The following is a 22,912-nucleotide window of genomic DNA, read 5'->3' on the forward strand; positions in this document are numbered from 1 at the left end:
CGGTGCGCCGACGCCGTTCTATGCCGCCAAGATGCGTAAGCTTGTCATCGCCTCCTCTTCGCTGCTGTGTTTATATTACGATAAATTTGAACCTTTGTAAATAAAGTGCTGCTTTCCACTGTTTACGGCAGCCGAATCTCACCCACGATTTTTTTCTCGCAACTTCTTTACTCTGACCTATTCGAGGCTCTCGATTCTCGAAACGAAGGATGTTTGACGGTTCAGATGCCTGCGGTAAGTCACGTTTCTGTTGCCTAGCGATATTTTGTGCCAAATATGCGAATACCTGTGTGTCACTTTCCGCGAAATTATGAAAATTGAAAATCCAGTCATTATAAGCGAAATTCACTATTTCATGCAGTATTATACAATGGTGCAGGGTGTTTGGTTTATTCTTAGTTCACAGAATAATCTTCCGCTCGTACTCTCAGGTGACCGGTTATTGTAGTTGAATTTGCGACGTGTTTGAAAACAAAACACGATAAATTGAGACGACAGAAGATAAAAACAATCTTGTAAAATCCGATTATAATGAAAAACTTATTGGTATTTATTATCCATTATTATAATACATTACATTACATTAGAAATAACTTATTGTTATACACTGACGTACATATTTACACGTTGGAAGAGAATGGTCTGACTTTTTTTTGTGGTTTTTCATTTGAACAGATTAATTTTTATTTGGCGTACTTTAATGTGGTTGAAAATTGAACGAAGCTTATTTAATTTTCGTGTTAAAAGATGTTTTACTATCAAACGAGGCTTGATATTCATGAAATAGTAATATCAAACCACTATTTATTTGCCTTTCCATCAGTGGATCGAATCATTCTTTCTTCTTTCAGATTATTTTCCATTTTTGCCGTTCTGTTTTTTAAAATCAATATTTCTGTTATTTTTTCCCCGAATATTAATTAAGGTTTGCTCTGAATTTGACATTAGTACAAACCGAAGTATGATTATCTGTTGAATATGATATTAAAAACCTATTACGATTTTTCTTTTCTTTTAGTTATGATTATGCTTTTAATTTTTTAAATTATTTACAAGAGTATATCTTATCATTGACGCTAGTTATACATTTCCGCATATAATGTGGAAAAAAAAGTTTGTCACAGTACGTATACTTGTTTGATTTTGAGGTACGTTCAAGTTGAAAATTTGGAGACCTTCATTTAAATTACAACAAAATTCTAATTATCAATTAAACCTCACATTCAACGGTTGTCGAGAAATTTGACGTGAATTTTTATAAATTAAGAAATAAACTCATATCGTATACGAAAAAAAAATACGCAAATTTTCGATAAAATTACAAACATAATGATAATAATGTAACGTTCAATGTCTCCATAAATATTTTATTGCCGACGGTCCTATTACTTCAAGTCTTTCGTTACTATCCTCTTATTCCAATCGTTTATTCGATTAGACAAATGAAATAAAAATTTTATCGTTGATCATCTGCACTGTCGGATACTTACCCGCGCGTCGATCGGAAATCTGAAACGAACGTGTGATACTTCGAATTCTGACAGTCTTAAAAACATCATTACTCAGGCTCAGTTCTAGCTCCTGTAATATGATCGTTGACGGCTATATTTATTGTTATAATTTTTCGCCACTGAGACTGAGGACGTTGTAGTACGAGTGGTCGGGAAATCTATCGAGCTCGATATAATCGGTTTCATCGAGCAGTAGACCTTCCGCAAGATTGACTAGCTCGGTGAACGAAGGTCTGCAGGCTGGGTCCTTGTCCCAGCAATAATACATTATATTGTAGAGTTCTCTTTTGCAGTGCTCAGGACGATCCAGTCTGTATCCTTCCTTGATCCTCTTCATTACCTGAAAGGCAATTTGAAAGTTCGTTTAATGATTGACAACCTTTTCAAAATTTCTTGATTTTATTGCACGACAATATTCCGTTAAACTCAAAGTCAATTACTTTCCCACCGAAGTATTACACCCGCATCAAAATTTTTCTGATTTTTATCTGAACTAACGGAGACGTTTCCAGCAATCCCACGATTTATGAAAAAAATTTTATTTCCCACATATAAAACCGAATGTTTCGAAATATATGTACATATATTTTTTTTTTTTAAATATTCTTAAACTACTACAGGTAAATTATTTCTCATCGGTAGGAACATTTCTCGTCCTATTGAAATACCTGAAGCAGTTCTGGATTATTCTCATGTTTTGAACGGATCTTTTTTAAAAATTTTTTTGCCGCACTAAAAACTTGAAACACATACAAAAATCGGTATTTTATAGCAATAAATTAATAACTCTACGATGATTTTGATTAATATTTCTGTACCCGAAGTTGTGCAATTCATAATTACTCGTGAAACGTGAATAGGAAAATGTATTCAATACATTATACCGTTTTTTAATTTAAAAAAAAATTGTGCAAAAACTCATGCATCACAACTTATACCTACGTTACATAATGTTCGTCATACAAACTCCGACTCCGATAAAATTGTTGCTGCGTATCAATTTCTATGTCATATACACAGTCATTACTCTCTGGAATTGTCTGTACTGCCTTATTTTCGCAAGTATACATTCTAGATGCATGCATGTATGACCAATAATAACGTTTGTTGTCACAATGAAGTTGTGTTTTAATTCCTAACGGGTTACGAAACCGTTATTGCGCCTGGTAAAGATGCAAGAAATATCCATGCATGTGAACCGTACCATGAACATCGGCGAAGCCGTCGGAATGTCTTTGTCATATTTTTTCAAACACCGTAATCAAAAATTAGTACCTACAACCGTTTTAGATGCCTACAGACCTTAAACGCTTGATTATTATGTGCTACTATTTCGTCATTGATTATATTTGCTTGGTTTAATTTTCGTACCTCAGCAGCTGCCAGCCCGGGATATGGCGTAGATCCTAGGGTGACAATCTCCCATATCAAAACGCCAAAACTCCATATATCGGACTTGACGGAAAATATATTATCGTATAGGCTCTCGGGCGCCATCCATCTGATCGGTAGTCGACCTTCCGACTTCCTTTCGTATATTTGATTCGCCGCCACGTCTCGGGCGAATCCGAAATCCGCGACTTTGCACGCCCTATTTTCGTCTATCAAAATATTCCTAGCCGCCAGGTCCCTGTGTATGACTCCTCTCGTTGCGAGGTACTCCATTCCTCGAGCAATCTGGAACGTAGTGAAATTTTGAAGATTAACAGCTCCGAGGATGAACATCCATTTGGCTGCTTCGATAACACAAAGATAACATCTTATCGTAAGAAGTGATCCCGTCCGTTTTCCTTCGCGAGCTTTACTAACCTGATAAACGAATCCAGTGAGATCCCGCGAAGTTAGACCGGGACCTCCGTGATTTCTCTCCTCTCTAGAGGCTCTCAAAAAGCTTTGTAATTTCCCTCCGCTGACGTACTCGAGAATAACAAACATTGGCTCGCGTTCCGTGCAGCATCCCAACAGCCTCACGACGTTCGGGTGTGTCTCCAATGATTTCATAACTTTGAGCTCTTGGGCAAGGTCCAGTCTCTCTCGCTCCGTTGCATTTTCCTTCAAGGTTTTAACAGCAACTATGCTGGGCCCCGGCTTGCCGTCGATATCTTGGGCCTCACATTTCCAAACCTGTCCAAAGCAGCCTTCGCCAAGAATGTTGAATATCTGTATAACGAAAAAGTTGGAATAATATAGTCGTATTTTGAATATTGTGTTGTATTTGTGTACCATTCAATGGTCCTTCGTTAATAAGATCAGGTTTTGTCATCGTAATGTGGTTTAATTTCATGGTACGTCATCATTATTTAAAACTCTGTAAAAAGTGCATTCGATCAATCTCTGCAACGAGACGTATCTCGGAGATCAGGCGTGGTTTGAAAATCGTTGCAACTTGGCAAATATATTTTATTCCGCGCAGCTCCGTTACGGAAATTAGAATTTGACAAATATTTTTTTCAATTACGGTGCTGCTGTTTATAAACTGTTATTTACTAATGCCAAGGTACTACTTCTACGTACCAAGATTTCAACGGTTATATGGCTACCGATTATTAAACTTATTTTAAAGAATCATTTGAAATACTTATCCGCGATCAGTCATGTCTAACGCGAAGGCACTTCCTACTAAGTGATAGTTGTGAATTCACTATTTATACTTACAATTGGTTTTGAAATTTACTTTATCGTTCAATTGACTGTAATGATGTGCCATCCGAAATAATTAACAAGCCTTTCAATATTTTTAAAACCGTTCGCTATTTTTCCGACGCGATAATGAATAATAAGCAGAAGTAAGCTGACTTTGTTGTTTTTAAACAAAAACCCATCGGCTAAGAAATTAGTCGCTAGAAACACATAAAGTTAACTTGATGAGCAGCCTGCTGCTCTTGGCATTTCTAAGATGTTCTTAAAATTATTTGTTAAAGCTTGATGCAACGTTTTCTGGATTTCAATGGTATAATAACGGCGCTTTAGTCGTTCATATTAAATTTCGGAAATTTACTAATTTCGATATCAGCATTATCAGTTACATTCAGACCTGGGTATAACATTAGTATTGTATAAATCACAGCCCAAAGTAATATTTCGTTTTCTTTAAATTTCCTCATACTTAAAAAGTGTTACGGAATATTTTTTTAAGCCTACCGATTGACGTTATACTTGAAGAAACTGAGAACTCAATTTGAGGAATTTCAATGATATAACCAAAAAGCAATTATGTTGTTAAATTCCAATAAAAATCCCATCTTGCGTCGTGACCAATATTATATATAATGTTTTGCACCGACGATAATTAACACCTTACGATGTGTCTGTTCGACGAGATTTACTTGAAGAAGAGTTGACTCCTAAGTTGCGACTAATATAATATTTCTGCTTTACGAGTACATGGGAAAACAGTGTCCTATGTTCGATAAATCATCATAAAAAATAGACTCGTGTGTTCTAAACCATTCGACTTCATTTCAAGCAATGGGAAACGGTTGGAACTCCGGATGCATAATTTAAACGAGCGTGGTTCAATCATCGAGTTGGGTCTAACGTTGGATCCAAGTGTTCTTCACCTGACCCAATAACGAGTCCAGAAGGCTGTTTTACACACCTTGAGCCGATGTCTAGGAAACTCCCAATCATCCGGGGCAACTTTACTCTGTAATCCCGAGGGGTTCTCTTTGTCCGGACCTTCGTACGTGTTGCTGCGTGCTTTTGGACGACCCCAACCGCTGAAGACAAGGGATGGATTGTCGGATAGATTCGATACCGTAGCGGAAGCCGACTCCTTCTGAAAACCATCGAAAAGACAAGGTCAGAGAGAAACATTGAGAAATATCCCATTTTCTAGTATAATTTCAAGAGTTGGAGTTTCACTCATCGAAAACCGACTCACCATTTCCTCTTTCGATTTCTTGCTACTGCAAAATTTGTGCCTAAGTGACCAAGCGCCCATTCCCAGTCCAAGAACAAGTGCGCACACAGCAGCCACAGGGACGATCGTCATGGCGAGATCTTGGGGCCCGTTTTGTTCGCTGGTGTTCACGTTATTATTCGATAACGCGGTTCCAAGAATTTCATTTGATGCCACCGACTTGCTAGTTGGCGGGCTCGTGGACGACGCTAAAACCTCAGGTTTTTTTGTCCTAGATGGCTGCGGATGTAGTATCGTTGTTCGCGGAGATGTCACGGGTGGTGGCAGGGGAGGCGGGGGCCTGTTCGTCATTGCAAATATATCCGGCGGTTGCGGGGATCCATGGTACGGCACAAAACCAAATGGTGGTCTGAATCTATCTCCAGAAGGTTGAGGATAAGGGGATCGACTGTCACCGAAAACGATTGTAGATGAATTAGCAATTCGTGAATCGGATGACGAAATCGCGGAAAAGAGTTCACAGACGTATTAGACGAAAAGAGCTACCAGTTGTGCATTTTATTTGGTATTCCTCGAGTTCGAAACGTTTCGTTTCTATTTTTCTGCCGGGGAAATCCCGATCCCATTAGGAACGGAATCTCCGCCTGACTCTAATCCGATAACAAACATCGTTCGGCATGACGTATCAATACGAACCGAAATAACCTTTACATGTACGCATACTGATGATGATAATGCGAATGAGCGCAATTTATAGTACATTTTACAATTGGATGCTTTATTCACCTGCTGGAGTGGCCTCCATTCCGTGCCGAAGAGTTCAGGATGCGTGCGTAGACTTCAGTCTTTACTTCGAGCTTACCATCCGAGACAGTCACGTACAGAGACAGGCTCTCACCTCCCTGGAAATAAGAAACAAAAAACGTAAAACGTTTAACGCTATAGTAATCGACGAAGCTTAATCAAGCAAGAGAAGCGTTAGATTCTGGGAAGCGAACCACGGTCACGGCGGTTGGTACAACAACGTCGGACTGCAATCTTAAACTATGTGATAAAAAGTATTATTCCATATTCAAGATGCGTTCTACCTACATGAAATTGTCAACTAGTGATGTTCGACTACATACTTGAATGGATCGAGACCGGAGTAAACGTTTTCCGTATAATATAGTACGACAATGTTGGCGGTCTGTCAAGTCGCATGCCTGTCTTTTTTTAAAAATAATTTTGTTTATTGCTGAGTGCGATAGGGATGCAATGGTGTCTACGATTGTTGAATATTGAATCCTGTCTAAGGATGTAATACTCATAGTATTGGTTTTCTATGTGCCACTTGGCCTGCTCGGGTTCAATTGGTCAGGTAAAAACATCGAGATACTCTTCAGTCTCGTACATCAGTCTTTATACACACGCGTGCTTGCGAGGTATAAGAGAATCTGGTTTTACAGTGAACAGACTCGTATACCGTCTGGTGGCCGGGACACTGAAACTTAATCACTATAGCTTCGAGGTACTGAGTCCCATTAGAAAATACATTTCCAATAAATAATAGCTTAGAACGGGTTGAATCTAAAGCTAGCAGCCGGACTTAGCAACTAGCCAGGGACGAATAGGGTGCTCGTGCCCCGGTGTGAACAATTTATCAAATTTCAAATTTAAACTCAGATAAATACACAGTTCGAACTTCGTAATGAACAGGGACAATTTGTGGTGCACGCGTAACTTCGAGTAGTTTAAATCTGTCGCACATATACCGGTCTATCAAAATGCTTACACATTTCTTCCACCTTCGCGCAAATTACACGTTGATGATTGTATTTCCATGACTGTTTTGTTATAACAGAGCTAAAACTCGTTTGGTCAGGAGTATGGAACGATCAAATGCCTAAATAAATTTATATGCATCTGCGCGTAGAGTGGAAATTAATCTACGCACCAGTCAACATATTATAACCGTTCTTTGAATAGTTATTATCATACATATATGGCGTATATTATCGTTAGAAAAAGGTTCACGGTTTTCCTCAATTAGTTCAAATATATTTACAATATTATCGGCCGGTTCTAGACTTGGCAATTTTCTGTTTACTTGACCTTTGAAGATTTAGTTGATAATCAGTCAATAAGTAAATCGAAACTTGTCTTCGCGTGTTTCCTTCGAGCTACCGATTCAAAAATATGCCTTCAATAATCGAAACTCACTCTGCCTAGGAGGGACTCGTTGGTGAAGACGGTCCCAGTGCTGTTGTCGATGTAAAAAGGCAAGGGCCGTTGCGGAGCGTTTTCCCAATTCAAGGTGTGTCCCACTGGTTCCAATCCGTAAGTCAACTTTGTTTGTTCATTGTCTTCAGCCCTAACGACCGTCACGACAGTTCCAATGGTTGCGTTGTCGGCGACAACCCAATCCCGGTAGACGTTCGTCACTGGAGGAGTGTTGTCACTGTACTGGCAGCCTGTAAATCAATTTGAAAGAAAGTAGTTAATAAATTTGCTACGCAAAGATAATGAAGCAGCTGCGATGTGAAAAATGACTGATACTATACACAATTTCACTATAATATACCGTATGTACCTTACAAGGAGTTCATAAACCGTTGTATTAAACTGGCTATAAAGAATTATTAGGTACTGTATTGGAGTCTTGAATTAGATCAGTCAAATCAAAGCGTCTATTTCGATTTGTGACTCATCACGGTCCTCACCTAGCCACAGGGTATAAACAGGGGGCAACACGATTTGTGTAGTTTCGTAATTTTCAATTTATTGCTAATCAACATTGGCTGCGTCTATCGAGAATCTTAATACATCTATATCACATTTTGGGAGTCAAGGATAGCGTTCTCAAAATCCGTTTTTTTTTTTTTTTAAGTTGGCAACGGCTCTGCTATCGTACACTCTTGAAAATTTCAATGGTAAAATTGACTAGCAAAATTTGATCACGACCACGATGATAGTCAGTGAAACCTTTAAACAGCATGTTAGGTGCTTACTTCTCGCGCAAAAGCGTAGTAAAAATGTGTCAATGCCAACGATTTTCCTGTCTATGAAACAGTTTTCTTATAAATACAGTAATCCAGAAATAGTGGATTACATCGGGGTTTTCAATTGTTCATCACCTTGCCCTGAATCCAATGCCCGATTATATGTATACTAAAAGCCATCACATCCTCTGATTCTGAGCAAATTTTCATTGCTACCTTTCAGTGCTGCGTCGGTTAAAAAAACGTTCCCGGAAAGCAACTTCTATTTCACGCGATGAGGCCACGGTACGTTTAACGTTTAACAGCTCTTGCCGAATGTTATTACCATCAGTGATAATTTAAGAGAGAGCTGTTTACGAAGATGAAGGTAGACGTACACTGTATAGGAGAATGACCTTGATATGCATGTCGTAAGATTTTTAGTCCAGTTCGTCAAGTAGAGTGTGACCTTAGTCTGGTCGCTTCCTCCTTCGACTATTGTTATAGTTTTTACTGACGTACCCGTTGCACGGTTTCATAATAATGGTTTACCGATCGCATGGTTACATGTTGGTGTAACCTGCTGTTATTGCCAATGTTCATCCATGCACTGTATAAAATTGGCGGTGTTACAACTGCCCAAAGTCGGCTGGTGTGGACAATTTTTGATCTGGTCAATTCAGAATTTAGAAACGTCGGATAATGTCAGATTGACACCAAAAATTATTTCGTAGAAGTCTTTTGCAGCGTGAGGTAATGATCGAACGCGAAATCTAGGCGATGTCTTCTACGGTCGGAATTCACACCCGTATGCTTAGAACTGAACGGTTTTCGTCCGACGATACTAATTGGGCCTCATGCGATAGAATGCTGTAATTTAGACTTACAATTACCGCGGACGCAATTTTTCTGTCACACCAACGAAAAAACTAGGCTACCTTTTACCAAAGCCATTGAACTTCGCCTCAATCTAAATCTATGTAAATACGTTGAGTGTGTTTTCTTACGCGATGCTCGCTGTAGTCTCGATGCACATCAGCGGTAAGCATATAGTCGGACCGCAACCCATAATATGGTAATGAATTCTAGTATCTAGGACATGAAAACCGTCCTAGACTCACGTGTTCTACTATGTAAGTATCGAACGGCTAGATCACTGTTATTATATACTTGCCACATGATAAATGTGCTCGTAATATATGATACAACGGAGATGAACATGCCTGTACGGCTGCCTGTTACCTGACATTGTTATACGTGATTCAGACCATTGGCAAAGAGAGAGAAAAAAATGATAATAATGAAAAAAATTCGTCGTATTGTGAATTTTAAGACTCTTTTAAGTTCAAAACGTGCATCCTACTACCGCGCACCTTTTTACTTGCCACGTACTTTTTGTACATCCATTTAAACTGATCACAAATGGAATTGTGTGTGCATACATTTTTCAGTGAATTCTCGGTACTGATATTTCACCGTTCGGGTTCAAATACACTTTTCAGTTGTACGTTATCACTAAATCATCCAGGAATCGATGAACCCGCCTATAGAAATGCAAAACTTCTTGCGAAATGACACTGCAGAAGACGTTTCAGAGAGCATCGACTTTTGGGCATCGTATAAAGTTATAAACAATATCTCTCTCAGTTTATAGATTCACAAGTCCATACAACGGTTCAGTAATTTAGTATCTACATAACATTAATCTACGTTTTTGTTATAAAATCGAGTGAAATGTAAGAAAAATTGCGCTATAATCAATATAGTAACATCGTAACGTGTGCGACTGTTTTCGTTTCGAGCATCTGTTACACAAATGTGGGTGGTTGGGATGCAAACTACAAGATACCTGTTGCTTGTCGCATTGTAACAATGCAATTGAACCGGAATCCTCGCCTTTGCTAGTTTAAGACTCTGCTCGTATCCTTTGAACAATAATTTGAATCTGTGTTAGTGCTAGAAAGTGGAAAGCAAAAGTGCTTGCCGAACGGTTCATATCCAAATTGACTTATGCGGTTATAAAAATCTGTAAAATTGTCTTTGGTCTTAAAGATAAGCCATTTTTGCTGAGCGAGTGATGCAACTGTACAAAAGTATCCACAGACTGTTTCGATAAGATTGATTGAGCGGGCATTCGTGGTCGTCGCCTGATGATTTTTTGAATAAAATTCATGCACTTCTAGAGGAACAAGCCTCAATCCCATACTCAATTTCGGTTTAGTTTTTACACCACGATCTATGCTACAAATTTATATTCGATTACGCTCGCCAAGAATTAAAGACTGAGCGTTATTTACAACGCGAGCATCACAATACCGAGTTGATTTGGTGGAGAAAGAAAGAAATTAAGAAACGCATAAAAAATGCGCTTCCGTATCGTTGCAGAGTGATGCGTCGCGTTACCTATACGCTTGCTCGTAAGGAAAATTTTCATTGACATGAATACGACTGTCGTTCTCGTCGTGCGCCAACTTTACCGGGCATCTTACAGAGAAAGTGGGACGATGAAAGTGCGACCAAACAACCGTGGAGCTAAGTGATGCCATTTAGCACTAGGAAACTTCTGCCGGTTTTTAACTCCACGGAGTATATATCTGCTCCTTGTTATCATGTGTCGATTTTTTTCGTGCAATTGGTCCACCGTTCGTGTTCCTCACGCATTGCAATAGTTTTGTACTTATGCGAGTAAACTGAACGATGCAAATTCATCATCACAGACGTCAACTAATTATACAGGCACACAAAAAAGCGGTCTTTACCAAAGACTAGATCTATATGACTTCGATGTCAATGAACATTTAAATTCAACGCATCAAAATACATATAGATTGGATCTTGCAGTCATTTTCAGTCAGTTTCCTATTAATTTATACGTTTTCATAGTTTCGACCTTGTTTGTTCGTACGATACTTTTCTTTTTTAGCAATAACGACGAATGTTAGGATTTGATTATGAAGCGTATATTTCATAAAATTTTGGTTTTTCGAAAAGCTCACTCCATATTTGCTCAAATTAGACACGTGTCATTCTTTTCGCCGTCGTCGAAGAAGGAAGAACGAGATCTAGCGAAGGTGAAACTCGTGAACGATGCATCTAAGGTCAAGCGTTTACCTATTTTTACTAAATTGGTCAAATTATATTTGGGTTAGACGGGCTTATTCGAACAGTACAATTCACTGACTTATTTCACATCGTACACTGGATAGCAATTTTTAGAAAAATTCTGTACCATCAACGTCCCGATTCAACAAGATCGTCGATCGGTTAAATTTACTCTAAGCGGAGCTAGAACAATACCGCTGTGCTGACGTAAGAATTATGAAAAATTACGTTGGCTGCACTGTTAGCTGCAAGGCGACCAACACGAATGACCATGTATCGTTTCGACGCAATTTTCTTCGCCTCCGTGCAGTCCGACGTGCAGGATGTGTGACGGCAGAGTTCTTTGGTTACACAATGTCACTGCATTCCGGATCGCAGCTGCGTTCGTACCTGGGAACGCATTATACACATATGTCACGGTGTATCGGATGGAACCGGCAAGTCTTGGTATATCTACACGAGGATCGGTCTTCCGCTGCACCTTAGAGTCGACCGATTCCTCCGAGGCCGAGCCTTACGCGATTCCGAGAAATCTCTTTGAGACTTTCTCTTTTCGGCGGTGCTGCTAATTGAACCTTGCGCTATGCGAACGACCACCCGATATTACAACCGACGATTTCCCTGGGATACCGGATCTTTTCAACGATTAAATACTGTACGTTGATACAGCGGTTGTACGGATGCCGATGACTTCGCGTGTTTGCCGGTGTGGGATTACACGGTGGATGGCTGTTGGGAAAATCTGGAATACCGCGGAAAATATGTATGGAAACGTGAATTTCTCATGGCATTTGTGATTTCTTGTCGTTATCAACTTCGATTTTTCATACTTGAAAGTATAGAAAATTATTGTATTTCACTTGTGGACGGGGAATATGTTTGAACATCAAATTCAATCGACAGACAACGAACGATTTCACGCCCTGTTGCGATGAAAATATACCTCACTCTTTTATTCTCCACGTACGTTAACGGCTGGGTTAAGACCGATTAATTCTAATCTATTATGTATGAAATAATCGTAGATCCAAATCTCTAACTCGAGTCAATCGAGCTAAGTATAATAATTAAAGCTGATTCCGCAACATCAAACAAATTTTCAAGTGGAAAAATTTCAACTTGAATATTCATGTCTTAATTACAATTTTGCAGAACTATTTCATTATTCTGAATTTAAAAAAAAAATTTAATCAGAACAAATATTAAAAATAACATCATTTTCACAGGTTTAATGTGTTACAATCGTGTATATTTTTTCAGAAATGCATTCTTTCCAAAGTGCCAGGGATGAATCTTTTTTCTCTTGTCTTATGATTCTTAAGAACAAAAAAGTTTCGTATCGCATCATCATAGGTCATTGCTACCAAGTTTGCAGTTTATTGAAAAAAATATTGGCATGATAAAAGAATTGGTTTCAGGTGATTCAAAGAGAATCCATGTAAAAGAAAAAAAGTAAATGAGACTCAAAATAATATGTAATCTCTCAAGTTTTTACGATCATTTAAATTTTCAGTTTTTTAAATGTTTCCACTTCCAGGGTCGATTTTTTCAAGAAAATTTCACTCAGGCAACTTCGGTTTCACTTTTGAAACCCTGACTTCGTATTCATAGTTCGCATTTTTTGTAGACTTACCACCCGTTACAACTTCAAATATTACGTTGATTTATTTCACAGCACATGAACTTAGCGGAAGCCTTAATTTTTCAAACAAATATTCACGGACCTGAGTGAAAGAATGATTACCTGAAACGAAATACGTTTAATTTGATTTTATAATATTTATAAGAGAATTTATTGGAAGAGTAATTCCATGTTTGCATACACATCCTCAATGACCTCAAATATCTTAACAGCGTTGCTTTAAATTACAAATTCACAGAATTAATGTAAATATAATTTTTTTCCTTATGCATTACGGATGTATATAATAATGAAGTATAATGCGTTTCGCTCCTGCAGTGAAAGTTTTATCCGACAAAAATATATGTATATCCCCTAGGATGCGCTTGTATGTGTTGTATGTACGTCAGAAGCACACCTGTAAGTGATAAATTTTAAAAGCTGTATCACGATGCTACATTTTTTCATTTTTTGCATCATATCCTGGACTTGTATTTTGAACATGTGTGGTGTGCACGTACATTGACGAATGCACACCGAAAATAAGTTCAATGAGTTTGAATTTTCCGTAATAAATCTGAAAACATAATTGATTAAATTTTGTAACTTTTGCGTAAATAGGCATTATGTACAAGTAGAATTGCATTTGCAACGGTATCATGAAAAATTTAGAACCGCTTTCAAATCCTTATATATTGTTGCACAATTAAGAAAGTTGAACATCAGTTCGTTGAACGCTGCAAACTGCAGTCTAAAAATTCGACGCTTACAATGAAGGTGAATGAAAAATCTTTCCTCATCGATACATATCGTTCCGGATTCATACATCGTTTCACAAAACGTATCCGCTTTTGTATGAAAACGTTTCTTTTCTTTTTCTATTTTTTTTTGTATCCCGAACGCTTACGGTAGCAGCCTTATGTCATTTGCATGGCACTGCGGGCTACTCAGTTTTTGGTTAACGGTTCTTTTGTCACGTTTCTTTGTCGACAGTTCGTATGAACTATAAGTGATACATACCTATGCTTGTCAGTGAAAGGTGTCGAATATAAATATCAACCAATCCATGCCTATACTCACTTTGATACAGTACAATATAACTTATTAAAGGTATACACTTTTTAGAATGTATCTAACAACTAAATTATAACGGCCTTCAAGTTTCTTCCTGGTAGATATTCATGGATACCAGAAGACGCATATATACGTAAAATGGTGCGTGGTAAAGTATAACTGTGTCGGGTTTCTTCCTAATTCAGTTCTCACTCTCTCTTTCTCTCTCTCTCTCTCTCTCTTTCTCTTTCCATCTGCCTCCGTCGTTGGCTAACAAATTAAAACTCGTTCCATTATTCACCATTTTGTATTTTTCATTCACCCCTTTTTTCCGCTCCGGGTTTTTTTTTTTTTTTTGTCTACACCTTCAGACGCGGTCTTTGCCTCTGAAAGATTAAAACGGATACCCGACGCTGCAATGAGTTTTACAGTATAAATTTTATAACAGTACGTTATTCATTGTTCAGAATACAATGGTAAAATAGTTTGACCGATCGTTTGGACTACATAAACAATTCGAAGATCACTCTATAAATAGCGGTTATGTTTATACAACGTTAACGCGGGTATGGCGAAAGGAACAGGAACGTATACCTATAAAATCTCTACCAGACTAGAAAGCTAACGAAAAGGCTCTCTGTTGGCTGATTTGTGAGATTTCGTTGTTAATTCGCACTCCATCAAGTTAGTTTGAGAATCGACGCGTCAGATTTATTCCACAGCGTTGGACCTCGTGCAACGCAGATCGGAGCTTTGGACAGCATATTTATACAATTTACTATCACGACCGTTTCTCATAATGATCGTTTAGTTTTCATTCTATAACGTTGTCGAAAAACATCGGTGCTGTTTTATAATATCCATTAGTTCTGAAACGCCGCAGGCCGATCTTAAACCAAACATCCGCCTGCAAACGCACGCATTATACGTTATAGATATGTATTACAGGCATGGATTTCCGTGGTAAAGCTATCGCATCCGGGGATTGCGTAATAAGTCGTAACACGATGTGAAAAAACGCCCAGCCAAGGGGGAAACAGGATCTACAACGAAAATATGTAAGCTTGAAAATATCCAACCTGTTGAGAAATTTCTCAGGCCCGCTTTGCAGGTGGGCGATCACGCGTCATTACTTAATCGTGACGTCACGTATAACGTGTTGTTTTATTTTTCTTTACACGAGGTGTAAAATATCCGAACTAATCGAGTCATTCGCAACTAAGTTCGGCAAACTACAGGCAATTTACTTGTATATTCTCACGCTATATATCAATCGCAGATCCATTGACTTCAAGCATAACTTCTGGAAAACGAAAAAACGGAGCATCTATGACTAATTGCATCTGAATCATTGTTTCAGATTTTTTGGGATTTCGAGTACCTATAACAACGTCTTATAGTGGTCCATTCCACTTTGTGGGGTGAATTTACAGCAAAAAAAAGTCGACTTGTGCTCATCGACCGGAAAGCTGCACTCGCCAATTTTGTTTCCCACTCATATCGTACGACTTGCTGTATACGAATTCCGAATACAGCTTGGCTCATTCCCATCGTGACTCAATCAGCCGCCTCCGTTGGCTCATTTTATACTGTTAATCGGGCTCCAGAATGCTGCATTCCTTTTACCGATAAATTTGCCATTCCAGTGATTCGTATGAATTCACAACCAATATTTAGAAGCCGTTGAGTTTTCAGCTCAGTTTCAGTATCGATATTTGAATTCCATTAGGTATACGAACAAAAGAGGATCTGTTGGATTCGAAAAATTTCCATCGACATATTTGACTAGTTTTACCGATCAAGTCGACAAATTGTTTTTCATGATTACGGGTCAACCGATTAATTATAGTGTTGGGAAACGAAAATCGAAGTTTGACGATCGGATGCGGATAAAAGAGATGTAACCACATCCTTAAATCGAGAATCATGCAGCGAGCATGAAAGTGAAGTCGCCTTAGGTTCTGAATATTTGAGAAGCGTGGCTGGCCTTTTCTAAGTGAAAGTTCTGAGCTCAGACTCGGTCCACAGACACGTCGAGATGACTGAGTTTGTAACCTCCCAGAAAAAAAAAACAAGAAACAAAAACACGCGGCCGTTTTAGATAGGTCTAAAGTTACTCGTATACTCTGAAACATCCGTTTTTAAAACCGACCGTATGACTGAAACAAGAAATAGGAAATTGCTTTGGTGAATTTATTCCTCTGAAGAACTTGACCGTGGCAAATTTTGTCTGTTTCAAGTCAAGGCAATATTTGGTTCTTGTATTTTATGAATACTTGAATACTTGCTTATTCCTCGCGATATTTCAGTCGCAAGAATCAGTCTTATTTGGCAGAAATTTTACGTCGAGCTTGAATTTCACTAATGGGCATTTTCAAAGAACTTGATAATTTTACTCAAATTACAAATTCGGCATCCCCATGAAAGTGAGAATTCTTACGGTGCCTATCAACCATACGTCGATGATCAACCGTACGATGCAAAACCGTTTTAGTTTACTATTAGTCATATTATTTTCATTGCTACGATGCACGTCGATTAACGCACGAATACGCTGTTTTATTATCGTATCCAACGAGTATTTTAATCGTTCAATTAGCTCTGGAAACCTGCGCGTTATAAATACCGTTTGAAGATGTACGCGCAGCAGCGTTTGCGTGTAGAGTTTTCCGTCTGCCCTCTTTTCTACTCGTCTAAATATTTTATGAATTTTCTAAATACTTTCTGCTTTCGATCTTCCGATGTGTCTTCCACGCGTATCTCTGTATCTCTTCGGCATAGCGCAGCTACCGTTAAGCAGTTGCACTTGCTCTCTTCGATATACGCCGTGTTTTCCCTGCCTTCTTTCCCCGTGATTATATTTTCACTTTGACCGTAGATTTCTAGGTCTTGAAATGAATATATATAATTCCAGGTCGATTAGCATGCGAGTATAAATTAGTTACGCAGAACTTATGGTGTACGTGTGTATTTATTTTATTGTTTTTGTATATTCAAACAATATAAAGTTGAAGATTTCATGTAGAATAATCGTTCAGACATTATGTTAAAATCAATCGAATAGTCGCTCTGAGATAGTGAAAAGAGTTTACTGGATAAAAAATACTCATGCATACGAAATTGTGATTCCGATTTCGTATATTTTATGAAATAATACTTAATTCGTCTTATTATGGAAATAATTGTGTAGTTTTTCCATATATTCGGTGAATGAAACGTGGTTAAATCTGACTTAATCATCGGTGGTCAAAACGTAATTCTAGAGGTTTAGAAAAGTCAGTCAAAAGTTTGTCAAAATTCAAAAGGGCTCGGCCCGAGTTTTTTTCTGTGACTTTTGAGACCCTAGAATCTTTTATCTCAGAGCTGATTTACACTAATTTTTTTTAACCAATTAAACTAAAAGAATTGAACAATAAAATTGTAGGATAAACCGCTGAAAAAATACTAGATATTTTGGTCTTCGGTTAAATCTTTTTATCTATTATTACAGTAATTTGTGATTATTTTAAATGAGCCTATAAATATTAACAATGGCATGCTCACTTATGTAAATAGTTGGTTGAATTTATGTAGTATACATTATTTTGAAATGATGTTTTGCTAAGCTCAAGAATTGGAAAATCATTTTGTAATCTTTGCAAAATGATTCCGCAATGTGTATCTAATATATATATATATATCACAACCGAATCATTCGTATTTTGATAGTAAAGTTTTTCGCAGACGAGACTAGAATATATTTATTTCGCGTAGAAATTAATTCCACTCATTTTTTTGGTTGCGTCGCCACAACGTTTGATGAATTTTATATTATTCTAAAAATGTTCACTTATGGTGACACAATTTTGGCTGTCAAAAGTCTAAATAATTTTCTGAGCGACGTTTATTGTACCCTCAACGTAACTTTACTGAATAGCTATAGGACTGTTGAATTGCAGTGTAGAGTCTAATAACAGATTTCGAGATTACGGTTCAGTTATTAAGAACAATTAATGTGTTTTTCACAACCAACACGATGCACGTTTTGTTTTTCTATAATAATCCTCCACACCAAAAATAGCTTCGATTTCTAATGAACACTTCTGTCAGCCATCGCCTTCTCATCGCAACTATTGTTCTAGCACGCTTGTAGAGTTTGGAATAATAATCCCTGGAGTAATTTTTCTCATTTAATACGTTCGAGCAAGTATTTGAGAAAATTTTTTTCATTGATTTTTCAGTTATCATATTTCGTATAACGTAGTTTTGGTTCTTGGAATGCGTACAATGACTTGGTAGAGCCTCATATTTAAGTAACGATTTATGACTGACGTATTTTGAGTTTAAGCCACCGATCGTGTCATTTGAAGTTGCGCAATTTTTGGGTCGCGTATGAACGCCATATTGACTCTAGCGGTCAAACATTTCACAAGTCCATACGTGACTCAGCACTGAACAAGCTGCGGTAGTATAAAGCCGACACTGGAACTTCATAGTTTTCCCGAAATTTATCGTCATACGAATATTAAACCACCAAAGAACCATAGTTGAAAAATGAAAAAGCCCACAGATTTTGATCATGATGATAATTTTTTAAGTCAAACATAGAATTTAGCGACGTATAGAAATAAGTTTCAGGCTAACTGAATGTCATTTTAGTTTATCGGTTATCAGTCGATGACAGCTGAATACATATAGCTGAATTACCTACTTTCACCAAAATCACTTCGCTGTTGTATAAAGACGAGTCCTAGTTCATCACCAATGATGCGGTTCCAATTGTTGGAGACTCCGGCTCTTCGGAAACAAGTATCTACTCATCGCATGTACGGGGCAAAGAGAGATTTCCGAAAAACACCGTTTTACAAATTAATCGCAATTTATTTCAACATACTTGAATTTCTAGGCAAATTTCTAAATCGAATGCTCTCATCAGCAAAGTTTTTATCGAAATTATGTATTCTGGCCATTTACTAAAATAAAGAGATTTTTCTGAAGCATCATGAGGCCCTGAAAATTGAAAGCAAATTATGGAACGACGAATCTGGAACTTAACGGCAACAAAGTTGTTTCACTGAAAGCTGATATAATTTCGTCACGATCATTTCAATACTCATTAATTCGATAAACTCGGGCGAGTTTCGGTATGTCTTATAAATCTCGATTCATTTAAAACTTTTTTACGTTACTCTGAGAAATTGGATACTCCATAAAATAATTATCACACCACGCGTGGCTGAATCCTTATATTTTCCCTGCACATTTGCAAAAAATTCACATATTCCATAATATTAGCAGCCTTAAAGATGTCTTGCGAAATTGCGCTAAAAGGATCAGTGTTAACACCTTTCTCTGAAATTATTGCATCGAAGCAATAGCCCGCAGCAATCAGATCGAAGTCTCGTGTAAAAATCTTTCGGTCAGTCTTGAAAAACACGCGGCGAACCAATTTCTCTCCATGCTTAAAGTGGTTATAAAATCGTTAAAGCATGTATAATAAGCTACGTATATTCAAACGAGGCAAAACTTTCGTGAAAAGAGTAATTCGCATCATTTAGCTACCCGAATTGGGACTCTGGCCGCAGAAATGCGATGCGCATCATGCGACGTGAAAGGCAGCTTAAGGTGCACGTTGAGTACCTACTGCATCATCTTGCAGACTGCACGCGGTGTCTGGTGACCTGATTATACGTTGCTCGTTTACTGGTATCAAGTCAATTCGTCGTCGAGTCAAATTCGCTGCTGTTTTTTTTCATGACATTTTTACGTTATCGCGCAAGTTTGGTATTCAATTACGATCGTTTCGATGCCCGACTACGTTTATAACGAATATAAGCGCAATGTTGTGTGAGAGAGAGATTTTCTTTGGACTCTAATGTGGTTCGCATATTACTGTGTATACGCCTAATATTTGTAAAATGTTGACCATTAATTACAGGACCGTAAAGATACATAATAATAAATAGAAAAGAATGGAACTTGGTGCTGAATTTTTGCGAGTATCGCTTCTCACAAGTTCAAGTCAAGTTTGTCAAGTACCTGTACTTGAAAATGACTTGCTATACTGAAAACCGTGACATACTTGTGTCGCAGTATGAGGGTATGAGTAATGAAATTTACAGTCTGTTTTTCAACCGACGCATGGTATTTGTGTATCGCGCAAATAGCGATCAATCGTTATTCTCGACAAGTCCGTATGCTGGGACGTTTTTTCATTATCATATATATGTGTAGCAACTTACCGGCTTCTGTGAAGAAGGCCGCTGCAGCGATGATCGCGCATATAACGAACATTTCGCTGCATGGGCTGATAATTCGCTGATAAATCCTACAGCGCGTAACCAATGCAATTAATGCTGGGTGTGCGTGTTTTTTCAGGGTATAATTTTCCTTTCGACCTATATTCCTGGGCGCACAATTTTTTCCCCTCGCACTCCGATGTATTCACACGCGATTAACGCCTGTATGGCTTCATTAACCAATCGTCAGTATCACCCAACACTGCCTGAGTTATATCGGATATTTATTAGATTCGCAAATAGCATTTTAAACAACAATTTAAACAACACACACTGAACGATTTGATTTTGATATATTTTGATTTTCGTTCTTATCGACCATTCGATTCACGTTTTTGTGTCAGATCTTAAAATACTGTTTTATGTCATCTATGATTTAATTCTGCAGTTCGACGGTTTTTCCGAAGACTTGTAAAATATTTTCTACATCGTACGCGTGAAAAATTTCTACGTTTTGACTAGTTCATCAAATGGATTACATCTAATTTGATGTCGCAGTGGAATGTGTTACAGCTCTTTCGTCACATCTCGATTCACGGTTCGTATGTAATTAAAATTGAATTCAAAATCTACTCCTCGGTTTGGAGTAACCATATATCCCAGAACCGTGTATCCCGATATGATATTCACTTCATTGTTTGGTGTCTCGTCTTTAAAGATCGTGCCGATTTCTCGCATTCAAAGATTACCGCAAGCACGTTAACGAAACCAAGTGAAAAAAAGCGAAAAAATCCGGTTGCCGTATATTTATTTAGTTTAGAAAATTTGATTTACAAGATAAACGAATTTTGGGACTGCGATCGCACCGCGGTACGTTGTGAATCGTTTTAGATCGAGTTTATATCGCGACGTTGAGATTCACTGTGTATGCAGCAGTCGAAGGTATACTTTCTAAACCAACACCGAACACACGCAGCTATAATTCTACATACACATTAGCTCTGCGCAAACTGCGAATCACGCACACACGTACAATTATAGTTTCATCCGTTTCTCCAAAATATTTCGTATACACCGCGTACGACGCACACTCGCGCTGTGTTTACCCAAGAACTTTGGAGTAATTGGTAGTTCTGGTTGGTGGACGTCAAAGTAAAGCGATAATGTCCTATAATAGAAACTGGTGTGAAAGCGCGTACAAGGTACAAAAATTTTGCGGTGCAAGTGAGCTTGTAGAAACTCACGTGGAAGATCGGATGGAACGCGTAAAATTGAATTAATCCCTTTTATTCCGTCTTTACTTCACACTTTGCACAACAACTTCACGGTGTTTATTCTCTCGAACTTTGATACGCTGCAAGGCCATTCGGCGTGGTCCCCGAACTCTTGCGCGAGCATTGGCGAGGCGCTTTGGGGCCTTTGCGGGCGTCGATGTCTCCGCGTTTATCGCGCTACGCCGATGGATCGAGGGCCCGATGGCGTCCCGCGGGTTCTCAATATGTATCTCGACAAGCTTTTCCTCGACCCGACGCGCCGTCGGTCCCAGCTTTGTTCTTTCTTCTTCTTTCCCCCCCTTTCCTTATTTCCAACGATTCTCTGCGTCGACACAACCAGCGCACGAGGCCGGTGTCTGACAGCGACTAAACCGTCGACGGCCGTTGCCGTTGGACCCGGGCTCCTCGGCCCGGTGGGCCTGGTGTAGACGTTCACTTTCCGCTCGGGCGGTGTTCCGATGTCTTTGCAGGTTCCCCCGTCGTTCGCCGACCAATGAAACCACAACGAAAGTCGCGTGGATAAGGCAGACTGCCGCAAGATTGCGAGCTTTTCCGTTTTCGTTTTTTTCGCTTTTTTTTCGCTCTATTCGTTATATTTTGTAGCAAGATATTGTTTTGGAAACATTTATACGCGACGTTGAGTAACCGAAATGTGAAAAGCTTGAGCTTTTACCACAAGATGCCTGTCTTGTTTCTCCAAGGGATGAATTTGGACAAGTGAAGTTTCAGCTTCAGCTAGTTTTAGATACAAACAATTCGTTCTTTGATCTAGGGAGGCGCAATATATGCAAAATACTCCAAATTTATAAATTTTTAAGGTCTGTTATAACTCACGCTAGAAGTCTGTATGCCTGTCTGTAAATACATTCCTGAATATTTGCAAAAATGATGGGACAATATTTGTTGCAGCTGCAGTACAACCAGCAGCTCTACATTTTGAAATTTTTTTTTCTCGATTACGCAACACCACAAGAACGTTTCTCTTTGTTACTTGCATTTGATTTTTCCTTTCTTTTATTTTAATTTCTCCAATGAGACGAGACACTTGCTTATCGACCTGAACACGCAAGTTAGGAAAACTCGCTCTTGATGGAAAAACATTTGTCACGATCTTTTTCAACCAACTTTTTACAAATTCATGATAAAGCGAATTGGAATGACTGAGAACGGTGATCATAGATTTTTCAACCTTGTATAGGACAAGTTTTATAACAATGTGTGCAAAGATGGGAAAAACAAAACGCACTCACGACGCATTCCAATAAGAGATTCATTTGAAATGAGTTCAAGTATGCGACCGTCTAAATGCAT

The 22,912-nt window shown here is 38.3% G+C and overlaps 1 protein-coding gene and 1 long non-coding RNA gene across 6 annotated transcripts in view; one reads left to right on the forward strand and one right to left on the reverse strand.

Annotated features, from left to right (window-relative positions):
- Positions 1 to 22,912, forward strand: part of LOC124213905 (uncharacterized) — a 53,556-nt gene that overhangs the window by 8,331 nt on the left and 22,313 nt on the right. For all 4 annotated transcript variants that reach the window (XR_011176782.1, XR_011176781.1, XR_011176783.1 and 1 more), the window contains exon 2: positions 4,978 to 5,312. This is a non-coding gene — a long non-coding RNA (uncharacterized lncRNA). The remainder of the gene's footprint in view (positions 1 to 4,977; positions 5,313 to 22,912) is intronic.
- Positions 676 to 21,977, reverse strand: Cad96Ca (tyrosine kinase receptor Cad96Ca). Of its 2 annotated transcripts, none has more exons than XM_046615620.2 (8): positions 20,331 to 21,977; positions 7,576 to 7,826; positions 6,160 to 6,275; positions 5,395 to 5,788; positions 5,110 to 5,289; positions 3,321 to 3,671; positions 2,883 to 3,188; positions 676 to 1,851 (listed from the first exon to the last, which is right to left on the reverse strand). In XM_046615620.2, exons 1-8 carry the CDS (start codon positions 20,380 to 20,382, stop codon positions 1,615 to 1,617), a joined length of 1,887 nt encoding a protein of 628 aa, XP_046471576.1. In that variant the 5' UTR covers positions 20,383 to 21,977; the 3' UTR covers positions 676 to 1,614. The 2 variants fall into 2 exon arrangements, with proteins under 2 accessions (XP_046471576.1, XP_046471575.1); XM_046615619.2 differs by having other exon boundaries at positions 5,395 to 5,821.

The sequence above is a fragment of the Neodiprion pinetum genome, chromosome 3 (assembly GCF_021155775.2).
Source record: "Neodiprion pinetum isolate iyNeoPine1 chromosome 3, iyNeoPine1.2, whole genome shotgun sequence".
NCBI lineage: Eukaryota > Metazoa > Arthropoda > Insecta > Hymenoptera > Diprionidae > Neodiprion > Neodiprion pinetum.

Bases quoted from the DNA above. Each gene is read 5' to 3' on its own strand.
- Cad96Ca (XM_046615619.2), bottom strand. From the start codon at position 20,382: ATGTTCGTTATATGCGCGATCATCGCTGCAGCGGCCTTCTTCACAGAA. The intron at 7,827-20,330 runs GTAAGTTGCTAC...ATTGATTTACAG, and splicing joins GGCCTTCTTCACAGAAGCCG to GCTGCCAGTACAGTGACAAC. The intron at 5,290-5,394 runs GTGAGTCGGTTT...GATGGTTTTCAG, and splicing joins AGAAATCGAAAGAGGAAATG to AAGGAGTCGGCTTCCGCTAC.